This window comes from Danio rerio, chromosome 10, assembly GCF_052040795.2.
Source record: "Danio rerio strain M-AB ecotype USA chromosome 10, GRCz13ab, whole genome shotgun sequence".
In the NCBI taxonomy this organism is placed as follows: domain Eukaryota; kingdom Metazoa; phylum Chordata; class Actinopteri; order Cypriniformes; family Danionidae; genus Danio; species Danio rerio.
This window is the reverse complement of record NC_141030.1, coordinates 42,231,923-42,245,317: the sequence shown is the minus strand read 5'-3', so window position 1 is coordinate 42,245,317 and position 13,395 is coordinate 42,231,923. Positions and strand designations below refer to the sequence as shown.

Below are 13,395 nucleotides of genomic sequence, written 5' to 3'. Positions count from 1 at the left end.
TGGGACTCCTTTTCAGCCCTGGAGTTTCAAGCCTCAGACCGGCCCACCTCAGTTCACGACTGACTATATTGAAATAAGGTAATTTCCAATTCAGTTTCTATTTAAACTATCACGTCTTTTTTGAGAAAACAGCTGCTTTAGAACTTTAAATGTTCAACAACCCTAACAGTGTTTTATGTCTTAACAATAAAAATGAAAAAAAAAAAATTACTCAGACAAGGATCAAACCCGGGTCGGTGGTGTTGAAACCTAACGTGCTAACCACTCGACCACAACAGTTACATGACAATCAACCTGCAGGCTGCATGTTGATCACGAGGCTGCGAAAAAATAGATAAAAAGAGCAGAGCTGCGGTAAAATATTGAATAGGAAGACTGTGGTCAAGTAAATAATTACATTAATTTAAAAAGTGTGACTGCTGTTAGCAACAGATTCTGGAGCTAGGCACACCGGCCCTCGCGGCCAAAAAACGGACCGGCCCACCAGGAATTCTCCTGGTCCTCCCGATTAGCCAATCCGGGCCTGCCTTTATCTGTGGTTACACTCAGCAGACAGAGTTCAGTGAACTGATGACCTTCACAGCCAATCACAGTCATTTCTGTTGAGCACATAAACACAGTGGCAAATCAGCATGGTTTAAGAACGTGCTCAAAGCACTCAAATGTTAGCCTGAAATGGACATTTTAAAAAGTCCACTACCGATTGGTATCAAATTCCAGTATTGTTATAACACTAGTGCTTTGTAAAAGTTAAATTGAGTGTCAAAGGGATAGTTCATCCACAAATTAAACTGAACTCACTATTTAATCTTCTTTAAGCGGTTTTAAACCTTTATGAGTTTCTTTTAAATGCAAAAAGAAGATATTTTGAAGTTTGTAACCATTGACTTCCATACTAGGAAAAACAAATACTATGGAAGTCAACGGTTACAGGATTTCAGCTTTCTTCAAACTATCTTCTTTTGTGTTTTAAACAGGTTAGAAACAAGTAAAGGGTAAGTAAACAATGAGAATAAAATTATTTCTTGCGTGAACTATCCCTTTAATACCTCTAATACCCATGTCTAAAGATGGTGTGATTTTTATAAACTTTTTTTTTTTCTTTTGGGATAAAATTACTAGGTTAACTCTCATTATTGTTAACCTGCAGATTCCTGCAATTATTACTGACGTATTGTTTATGCTTCGGCGCTGTAGGATTTGCTCTGGTATGTTTTCCTAAGGCGAGTTTCCCAGACTCCCAGACTTTTTATTTAGCACAGTATCAACATTCATTCATTCATTCATTTATTTTCTCTTCAGCTTAGTCCTTTTATTAATCAGGGGTCGCCACAGCCGAATGAACCGCCAACATATTCTCAGTGGATGCCCTTCCAGCTGCAACCCATCACTGGGAAACACCCATACACTCTCATTTACACACATACACTACGGCCACTTTGGCCTACCCAATTCACCTGTAGTGCATGTCTTTGGATTGTGGGGGAAACCGGGGCACCCAAAGGAAACCCACGCCAATACGGGGAGAACATGCAAACTCCACACAGAAATGCCAACTGCCCCAGCTGAGACTCAAACCAGCGACCTTCTTGCTGTGAGGCGACAGTGTTCACCACTGAGCCACCGTGCTGGCGCTACATCCTGATTTTGGTTTTAAAACAATCATGCAGTCCTAGTATAATTAAGCAGTAGTGTGTGTGTGTGTTGTTTCTCCTGCAGGTCTGCGGTGTGTGTGAGTGGGATGTCTGCAGATCAGCTGTGGCCTGACTATGGTGAAACACCAGCCGCTGCAGGTGTATGAGAGACAGCTGTGTTTGTCCTGTCTGACTGGGATCTACGGCTGCCGCTGGAAACGGTACCAGCGCTCGCATGACGACAGCTCCAAGGTAACCACTCCGTCACGCATTGGGGAAAAACCATTCACTCTGTCCCGATTCACCATTCCCATTTATAATGTGCCCTCTAAGTATGTCGTCTTTTTGGGAAGAACAAGTGCATACTTTTCGGTGTGGAACAAAAGAGCTTTGGGAGATATTAATGTTGCTTAGTTACATACCCTGTCAATATTTTTTACACCACCACTGTATTTCATTTCTTAACATATTTTTAATGTATTATTATGTTACTGTGGGAAAAAAAAACGAATATATAAACACACACACACTCACCGGCCACTTTATTAGGTACACCTCTCCAACTGTTCGTTAAGGTAATTTTCTGATCAAGGCATTTAGGCATATAGACATGGTCAAGACGATCTGCTGCAGTTCAAACTGAGCATTAGATTGGGAAGAAAGGGGATTTAAGTAACTTAGAACATGGCATGGTTGTTGGTGCCAGACAAGCTGGTTCTGAGAATTTCAGAATCTGCTGATCTACTGGAATTTTCATGCACAACCATCTCTATGATTTATAGAGAATGGTCTGAAAAAGAGAAAATATCCAGTGAGCGGCAGTTCTGTGGGCGCAAATGCCTTGTTGATGCCAGAGGTCAGAGGAGAATGGCCAGACTGGTTTTAGCTGATAAAAGGCAACAGTAACTCAAATAAGCACTCGTTACAACTGAGTTCTGCAGAAGAGCATCTCTGAACACACAACACGTCCAACCTTGAGGCGGATGGGCTACAGCAGCAGAAGACCACACCGGGTGCCACTCCTGCCAGCTAAGAACAGGAAACTTAGGCTACAATTTGCACAGGCTCACCAAAATTGGACAATAGAAGATTGTAAAAACGTTGCCTTGTCTGATAAATCTCAATTTCTGCTGCAACATTCAGATGGTCGGGTCAGAATTTGGCATCAACAACATGAACGCATGGATCCATCCTGCTTTTTATCATTGATTTAGGCTGGTGGTGGTGGTGTAATGGTGTGGGGGATATTTTCTTGGCACACTTTGGGCCCATTTGTACCAATTGAGCTACGTGTCAACGGCACAGCCTACCTGAGTATTATTGCTGACCATGTCTATCCTTTTATGAACACAGTGTACTCATCTTCTGATGGCTAGTTCCAGTAGAATAACGCACCATGTCATGAAGCGCAAATCATCTCAGACTAGTTTCTTGAACATGACAATGAGTTCACTGTACTCAAATGGCCTCCACAGTCACCAGAGCTCAATCCAATAGATTGGAGATTTGCATCATGGATGTGCAGCCGACAAATCTGCAGCGACTGCGTGATGCTATCATGTCAATATGGATAAAAATCTTTGAGGAATATTTCCAGTACCTTGTTGAATCTATGCAACAAAGGATTAAGGCAGTTCAGAGGGCAAAAGGGGGGGTCCATCCCACTACTAGTAAGGTGTACCTAATAATGTGGCTGGTGAGTGTATGTACACGCGCTGTGGGGGAAATAAGTATTCAGCATGTCACCAATTTTCTCAGAAAACATATTTCTAAAGGTGCCATTGACGTGAAATTTTCCCTGGATGTTGATAGCCATCCATATATGCCAAGACAACAAATCTAATTAGATTACAAGTGAATTTATGTGTAATAATATAAAATAACACAGGAAAAAAGTATTGAACACATGAAGGAAGGGAGGTGTAGAAAGGCAGTGAATGCCCAGACAGCAGCTGAAATCTCTCAGTAGTTCTTCTGCAACCCTCTGCCCTTCCTCAGTGTAAATGAATATCAGCTGCTTCAGTCCAACATCTACATTATTAGGATGACAAAGATGAACCCAGGGTGGACATTTCAGCAAGACAATGATCTAAATCACAGCCAAGGAAACTCTAAAACGCTTTCAGAGAAAGAAATTCAAGCTGTAGAATGGCCCAGATAAATCACCTTACTCGAATCGAAAAAACATGACGTGTTCAATACACATACACCCCCACCCCCACCCCCCTGTAAAGCCTGGTTTATACTTCTGCGTCAGGTGACCGGCGTGACCCACGGCGCATGCAACGTGCGTAGCTGTGCATTTATACTTCTGCGCGCTGTCTCTGTTGGTCTGAATTAACACTTCCGAAACGCTAGTGGGCAGTGAGGTGTAAATGTTCCTCTGTGTCAAGTTTCTTCTCTGCTGTTTTGCTTTTCCTGAACACTTCCGGGATGTACAAGTGGCTTAAACTCGCTCATTTTGAGGCAGGAACCGGCGGACGTGCAACAACTTTAACTATGAGGTAAACACAAAACAAAACTTTCCATCAGGAGCTCCTTCACGGGACTCCACACTTGTAAACAATCGCTCCATTGGGCTCGCGTCCACCTTGCGGCATTCGCGCGGCTCTCGGTCCCGCCCAGACTCGTCAGCGCTACCAAGCCGACCAATCACAGAGCTTGCGCTACTCGTCGTTGCGACGTGTAGTTATAATTTTTGAGAGGTGCACGTCAGCGAAGGGCTATGCGTTAGCGCCTTAGCATATGCCAGCGGTTGACGCAGAAGTATAAATCAGCCTTAAGTCATTGACAGTAAAGCAGAATTCTCAATTCATTCCTTAGGGAAGTTGTTTAAAGCTTAAATAATTGGTCAGCTGTAACCAATAAGGTGGAGCTTATCAAGGCATCAGTGTTTATCTGTGATTTCCACACCTCCGGATCATAGTTCTAGATCTGCTATAACAATTCCGAGGCCTTTTTTGAAGTCACTTTTGTCGAAGTCGGATCACAAATATCTTGTCCAGTTTCCTTCTAAAGCTAACAGCAGAACCGAAGGGCCACTGTTCCATCTGTAATGAAGCAAATCCTTTCCCCTCTCTGCTGTGTGACTGTCTCTCTCTCGATCAGACAGAGAGAAACTCAAGCCTGGGTTTCAGATTCCCTAGAGGACGTGTTGTAGGTCAATTCAAATCTGTATACAACACAGCGAAAGATTTGATTGGGTCTCTCTTTGCCTCGTCAGCTCAATGACACCACGCTGCATCCTGAGGTTATTTAGTGAAGTTATTCAACCAGAAATGGCTGTTGTTTTAACCCGGCGTCTCGTGCCAGCGAAGCGATCAAATGCTGAGCAGCAGTCAGATTAGAAATCAACCATTATCTAATCTTTACCTGAAGTCCTCTAATATTCATGGGGTGTCGAGATCAAATGTAGGAATATCTGAGGTTTAAGGGGAATCATGGATAAAAGTAGAATTAAACCGGATTTAATGATGTAAACCGAGCTCAGTTTCAGGCTTCTGAAGTTGGTCTGGTGTTTGTTCTGAACTGCATGAAAATGTGTGTGTGTTTGTGTGTGTGTTCAGTCATGAAGGTGGATTTGTTGTTGATGTTGTTGGTGGCACGGTGGCTCAATGGATAGCACTGTCGCCTCACAGCAAGAAGGTTACTGGTTCAAGTCCCTGCTGGGCCAGATGGCATTTCTGTGTGAAGTCTGCATGTTTTCTCCATGTTGGTGTGGGTTTCCTCCGGGTGCTCCGGTTTCCCCCACAGTCCAAACACATGTGTAGGCCCACACAGAATCTGCGCGCGCAGAATTCTGCAGATTTTCCGCGGATTTCTATTTTTTTAGCCCATCATTAATTCTGTTTATTTACTTCAGTAAATGTGTTTAATATGTATATTTATTTAGTTTTTAAACTGATTACAGTAATATTATTGACTAATATGAAAATGTTCATATGATTTATGTATAATGCAGTTTGTAAAGTAATATCTTTTGTCTTTTAGTAGATTTATTACATAGAAGACTTGCTTTGTTTAACAAATAAAGTGAGACTAATTGGATTTGCATTTTAAATGTTAAATAAAAGATAAAAAGATATTATTTTTGTTTTGCATATTAATGTTTTAGTTATGATACTCCCAAAATAATTCTGCAGAAATGTGCAGATTTTTACCAAAATTCTCAGCAGAAACAGCAAAAAACGTCTGCAGGCTTCGTCTGGCCCTACACATGCACTATAGGGGAATTGGTAAGCTAAATTGGCCGTAGTGTATGAGTGTGTGCGAATTTTTAGGTGTTTTCCATTGATGGGTTGCACCTGGAAGGGCATCCGCTGCATTAAACATATGCTGGAATAGTTGGTGGTTCATTCCGCTGTGACAACCCCTGATAAATAAGGGGCTAAGCTGAAATAAAAATGAATGAATGAATATTGTATAAAACGTTTAAAACTGTGTATATATTGAAAAGTATAAGTATAATTAATATACAAATAATTGTAGTACATGTTTTTATGTTCATCATTTAATAATACAGATAAAACATAATTATATTAACTGTAACTGAAGAAGGCAGTATAATGAATTAAATTTTTTCTATTTTCTTTTATACAATTTAATTACTAAATTCTGCATCTAATTTTGAAGAATAATTTCGATTCTGTATCTAATCTGTTTAATCAATTAAAAATTGTAATTCTATACAATGTATTTTTATTTATAATAATAAATATAATTATAATAAATTATATTGTATAAAATAGTCTGGATGTGATTTTATTATATATATATTTTTTTTATTTATTTATTTATTTTCATTTATTAAAACATAGGAAGATGGATAAGATATTGACCTTATTTTTCAATGTGGAAGTGCGCCCGTTTTCGTGATTGTTTTAAAACGTCCGATTCAGTCGCCTATGGGAGAAATGGCTAGGAATAATAAATGGCAGAAAACGGTTAAACTACTCGCTCCACAAACAAGTGTGTTTATAACTATGCACAAAAAATAGAATAATATAATAAAACAATATAAGTTTGCAACATCAAGCAGCATAACAAGCTGTTTTAAATGTCTAAAAATGAATGGAAGTGAATGAGACCAGAAGTCTTAAGCCAAAAAAATTCCAATCGTACGTAATAAATAAGGTCAATAGAATCAGAATTGTTGTATAAAATTATATTCATTTATTTAATCAAATTAGTGTCTAATTTAGAAGTTGCCACACCGGAATGAACCACCAACTATTCCAGCAAATGTGTTACGCAGCGGATCCCATTCCAAAAACACATCATTCACGCACAATCATACAGTACACTACGGCCAATTTAGTTTATTCAATTCACCTATAGCGCATGTATTTGGACTTTGGGGGAAACCGGAGCACCCGGAGGAAACACACGCCAGCACAAGGAGAACATGCAAACTCCACACTAAAACGCCAACTGACACAGCTGGGGCTTGAACCTGCGACCCTCTTGCTGAGGCGACAGGGGTCACAGGGTTAACCACTGAGCCATCGTACCACCCATAAAATTACTGTGACGAGTCTCTTTGACCAACCCACTGATCGGCCGAAAGCGGGAAGGACAGAGACTCATCTGCTCAATTGGGAACACCTGAGTTCCCCTCTATAAAAGCCAGCAGTGTTGGCTTGTGGAGAGCTGTGCTTTTGCTCCTGTTTGTTTTGTTTTGTTTCTTTTCATCTTTGGTTAATCTCTGATTTGGCTTACCTAAAATAAGCACTTGATTATTCTTTAATGTTTAAATAAATACTTTTGGTACCAAACCATCCGGTGTATGTCCTCCCTTTATTTTTGTCATTGCCCTTGAGCCGGGTCGTGACATTACATATAGCGTTAAATTATATCAAATTGAATAAAATAGAAAAACAAACAATAATTTTGCATTATTTAGTTGCTGTTAATATAATTATAATATAATATTTATATAATATTTATATATATATATATATATATATATATATATATATATATATAAATATATATATATATATAATTAATTGCCATCAGAATCACTGACTCCCTCACACTATTCAAATCAAGACTCAAAACCCACTTATGTAAGATGGCTTTTAATACTTAATTTTATCTGCACTATTGCTGTGTATATTTTATTATTTCTCAGTGTCCTTGAGTTGCTAGAAAGGCGCCTTTAAATAAAATGTATTATTATTATTATTATTATTATTATTATTATTATTAAATGTGCATAAAAATATGTATAAAAAATTCTGTGTATTAATTATAAACATTAAACTAAATACATATATATTTTTTAAATATTTATTTGACTTTTATGCAATATTTGAATGAAAAATATACAAAAATGTGACCATAACGTGCTAGTGTGACAGTTTTATGCAACCGTAACCCATGATGTGTCTAGTTAGATTATTTATTTTTTATTTTTTTCACCTCAATAATTAACAACAAACCCACACACACACAAACACACACAACACCCAGCAGTCTTTGAAGTACCACCTCCATTTTACCAGGGAACACATCAGAAGCTCCACGATTGGCTTGATTACCGCGTGTTTGCTGCTGGCTCCACCCACTCTATAATTAGAGCATGGTGACGATGTGGAGGAGCTGATTGGATTGAGGGATTAGAAGCTGACAGCTGTGCAGAATGAATGAACAGAACAGTGAAACATGTCCATCGCTCAAGAGTGACTCCAACACAATCCAAAACACAAATGAAACATGACTCAGGCTGTAATTAAAGCGCTCTTATTATGTTGTTTACAATTCTTTTAATGAGCAGTGTTACACTTTGAGCATGTAAAAGAGTTTGGGAAAGTTATTCAAATATGTCAGTTATCCCAGCTTTGTGAATAAACTGAAATGTCTTCAATAGACTTGAGTTTTTTTCCCAGATCAAACATATTTAAAATGTAAATTTAAATAAATCCCACCTGATTAGGCTGAGCTTAGTTGAGTAATGTTTTGGTGCATTGAAGTCATGTCGCATAAATCATATTTATGAGTTACAGTACACCACAAAATTGTTAATAATTACGAAAAATTTTATTTAAACTTAATAGTTACTGAGTTGGGGGCATGTAATGGCGAAACATGGCATAATCACCGATCTATAATAGAAAATTGTATATGTTTACATGTCCTATTATATATAGATCAGTAGACTGAATTAATGGATGCATCCAGGGGGTTGTTATTGCAGAATAAAGCCTGGCAGGTTTATCGGCAGCCTGACATAAAGCAGAGCACTGTTGTATAAGATTGAAGGGTTTTATCCTGTAAAAACAACCGCCTGGATGTACTTTATTCCACTTATTGCATGGCTACGTGCTGCAATATGTAAAATTAGAGACAAAACATTCTTCTGAGTCGAAATGGTTTATTATTTCTTTAATTAAATGCAAATCTGGCAGAAATGAAAACAGCTAAATGGAGTATACACTAACTTGTGCATTATCCGGTCACAAGATGGTGCTAAACAGTCAAAAATGCAAAGCTGACAGAAACAAATCTGGGTGAATGGAGTATACACTAACCTGTGCATTTTTCAACCACAAGATGGCGCCAAGCATTAAAAAATGCAAAGTTGACAAAAACCAAACTGGATGAATGGAGTATACACTTACCTTCGCATTATTCAGTCACAAGATGGCACCAAACAGTCAAAAATGCAAAGCTGCCAGAAATGAAAATCATTAAATGGAGTATACAATAACCTTTGCATTATTTAGGCACAAGATGATGCCAAACAGTAAAAAAAAACACAAAGTTGCTGAATGGAGTATACACTAGCCTGCACGTTATCCAGTCACAAGATGGTGCCAAACAGTCAAAAAGAAAATCTGACAGAAACTAAAACAGCTGAATGGATTATACACTAGCCTGCACGTTATCCAGTCACAAGATGGTGCCAAACAGTCAAAAAGAAAATCTGACAGAAACTAAAACAGCTGAATGGATTATACACTAGCCTGCACGTTATCCAGTCACAAGATGGTGCCAAACAGTCAAAAAGAAAATCTGACAGAAACTAAAACAGCTGAATGGATTATACACTAGCCTGCACGTTATCCAGTCACAAGATGGTGCCAAACAGTCAAAAAGAAAATCTGACAGAAACTAAAACAGCTGAATGGAGTATACACTAACCTGCACATTATCCAGTCACAAGATGGTGCCAAACAGTCAAAAAGGAAAGCTGACAGAAACTAAAACAGCTGAATGGATTATACACTAACCTGCACATTATCTAGTCACAAGATGGTGCCAAACAGTCAAAAAGGAAAGCTGACAGAAACTAAAACAGCTGAATGGAGTATACACTAACCTGCACATTATCCAGTCACAAGATGGTGCCAAACAGTCAAAAAGAAAATCTGACAGAAACTAAAACAGCTGAATGGAGTATACACTAACGTGCACATTATCCAGTCACAAGATGGTGCCAAGCAGTCAAAAACATGAAGCTGACAGAAACAAAACTGTCAATGCAAGTGCAATATCGGGTTATTAAAACTGAAACTTTTTGTCAGTGTGGAGATTTTTAAAATCGCAGGAGTCTGTGTAGTCAAGTTTTTGGCTTTCTTTCGAATGCTACTGACAGTGCTTAATAGGGCATTTTTTTAAACTGTGCATATGGAGATGAGATTTCTTTTTTTGGTTACACTTTAAAATAAGGTTCATTAGTTAATGTTACTTATAATGCATTAATACTAATAATGCAATAATACTAATAATGCATTAGTAAATGTTCAATTATGATTAATAAATGCAGTACAAGTGTTGTTCATAATTAGTTCATGTTAGTAAATGCATTAACTAATGAACCTTATTGTAGTGTTACCCTTTATTTATTTTTTATATGTTTTTTTTAACAAATGAAGGAAACTCAGTTAAGAATATCTGTGCACCTTTGAACATAGTGTCTCGCTCTCTTAAGGATCTTGCTGTTCTTAATATGTTCCAGTGCTGCTATAATTTGCTTTGGTTCACTGTGTGGTTTCTATGGTAAAGGAATTTAATTAAATTCTTGTCATTTAGTTCTTAAGCCCACAATTTATCCTGCTTTCTAAAACTTTAAGGCATCTCAGCGGCTTTTTACTACCCCAGCAACACCTAATATAGTTAATGAGTATAGATCTCCCACGAGGGCCTGGGATAATGGGAGCTTGTTGTGCAGCATAACAATATATTGAAAATGTATAACCTAATGAATACATTCTCATAACTTTTTGATTTGTTATATGGGATGTTTAATTTTTATTTTATTTTATTGTGACTACTTTTTTAATGAGATTACTTCTGTACTGTATGTTTAATTAGCGACACGTTGACTTGGTGGTTAGCAGTGTAATGCAAGAAGGTCACTGGTTTGAGTCACGGCTGGGCCATTAGGCATTTCTGTTTCCTTAGGGTCCTCAGGTTAACCCCACAGTCCAAAGACATGCGCTACAGGTGAATTGAATAAGCTAAATTAGCCTTAGTGTATGTGTGTGAATGTGAGAGTGTGCTGGGTTGTGGCAGGAAGGGCATCCGCTATGTAAAACATATGCTAGAATAGTTGGTGGTGTTCCGCTGTGGCGACCCCAGATAAATAAAGAGACTAAGGTGAAGGAAAATTTTTTAATGAATGAATATACGTTTTAATTAATAGTAAGATTTGTATCATGTCTTCTTTTCTTTAGTAAACAGTTCACGTTTCTTTTAATTAATAATATTATGGTTTATTTTATCATTTGTTCTTCATGAAACTTCTCTTAACGTTTTTTAATATTTAAAAAAAAACAAAATTATTACACCTTTTTCTTAATTTAACCTTTTATCATGTAATCAGTTTGGAATTAATTCAAAAATTGTTGCTATTGACAAATAGTTTGTTGATTTTTAGATTGCTTTGGATAAAAGTATCTGCTAAATTAACAAATGCAGAGATTTCATACATACATTTTCCTTCGGCTTAGTCCCTTATTAATTCATCAGGAGCCACAGCGGAGTGAACCGTCAACTATTCCAGCATATGTTTTACGCAGTGAATGCCCTTCCAGCCGCAACCCAGTACTGAGAAACACCCAAACATTCTTGCATTCATGCTCATACACTACGGCCAATTTAGCTCATCCAACTCACCTATAGCCCATGTCTTTGGATTGTGTGGGAAACCGGAGGATCCGGAGGAAACCATGTTGAGAAGGTGAGAACATGCAAACTCTATACAGAAATGCCAACTGACCCAGCCGGGACTCGAGCCAGCGACCTTCTTTCTGTAAGGCGACAGCACTAACCACTGAGCCACCATTGTGCACTTAAATAACAATAACAGAAAAAAAAAACTAAAATTTCAATCATAATTGAAAATCTAAACTACTAAAAAACAAACAAATGAAACCAAATGAAAGACAGCAAATACAGATTTTTGATTGTTTAGAATATATGTATACAGCTTTATATTTTTCACATCTTCAAGAGACTTTGTTAAAAGAACAAGTTTGTTAACAAAAAAGGTCAATTTTAACAGTATTCATTTATGGATAAAAAAACTTTCCATTGAAAATGATAAATAAATGCAGAGATTTTTTATTATTGCAGAATTTAACATGAATGTGTAAACCAGTGGTCACCAAACTTGTTCCTGGAGGGCCGGTGTCTTGCAGATTTTCGCTCCGACCCTAATCAAACACACCTGAACAAGCTAATCAAGGTCTTACTAGGTATACTTGAAACATCCAGGCAGGTGTGTTCAGGTAAGTTGGAGCTAAACCCTGCAGGGACACCGGCCCTCCAGGACCAAGATTGGTGACCCCTGGTGTAAACAAACAAGCAAAATTGAATTCATTCATTCATTTTCCTTCAGCTTAGTCCCTTTATTCATCAGGGGCTGCCATAGCGGAATGAACCGCCAACTTTGGTTCATTTGGTTTAAAAGCATATGTTTTACACAGCGGATGCCCTTCTAACTGCAATCCAGTACTGGGAAACATCCATACACTCTCATACACACACATACACTATGGCCAGTTTTGTTTATTCAATTTACCTATAGTGTATGTGTTTGGACTGTGGGGGAAACCGGAGCACCCAAAAGAAATTTTTTGCCTTTCAAGGGTTTCCGGAAGAAATAAAGAGAGAAATGCAAAGTTTTTTTTAATTGGGTTTTAACAATACACTCATATTATTAACCATAACATTGGATGATATCAAGTACAATAATAAACAAGGAAATAAATCAATTTAAATAATAAGAAATTAAATAATACTAATAATAAAAAACAGCGTAAAGAGGCAAAATATTTCAGTTAAATAGTATTTACAAAGTCCTTATAAAATTTCACCGTTTTAACTTTTTTTTTTTTACTTTAAAAAATGTTGTAATGTAGTGATTAAACAATTTAAGTTAAGGAAAATTCTGTAAATTGGTAATGATAAAGAAAATTTACATTTGTAAATATGCACTCACCGGCCACTTTATTAGGTACACCTGTCCATCTGCTCGTTTGCACAAATTTCCAATCAGCCAATCACATGGCAGCAGCTCGATGCATGTAGACATGGTCTAGACCAGGGGTCTCAAACTCAATTTACCTGGGGGCCGCAGGAGGCAAAGTCTGGGTGAGGCTGGGCCGCATAAGGGATTTCACAAAAAAAAAGTCCTCAAATGTCATTATTAACAGTTTTAATTATTTCTTCTTAACATGAAGTGTCCTGAACATTAATAGAACATTGAGTGAAGATTATGAACAGTTCTTCTGAACATGGCATCTTTTGCCTA

At 37.7% G+C, this 13,395-nt stretch overlaps 1 protein-coding gene across 2 annotated transcripts in view; it reads left to right on the top strand.

Annotated features, from left to right (window-relative positions):
• Window positions 1-13,395, top strand: part of gdpd5a (glycerophosphodiester phosphodiesterase domain containing 5a) — a 65,511-nt gene that overhangs the window by 27,238 nt on the left and 24,878 nt on the right. For both annotated transcript variants that reach the window (XM_087271386.1, XM_087271385.1), the window contains exon 2: window positions 1,720-1,886. In XM_087271386.1, the coding sequence (XP_087127512.1) occupies window positions 1,770-1,886 (117 nt within the window). In that variant the 5' untranslated portion in view covers window positions 1,720-1,769. The remainder of the gene's footprint in view (window positions 1-1,719; window positions 1,887-13,395) is intronic.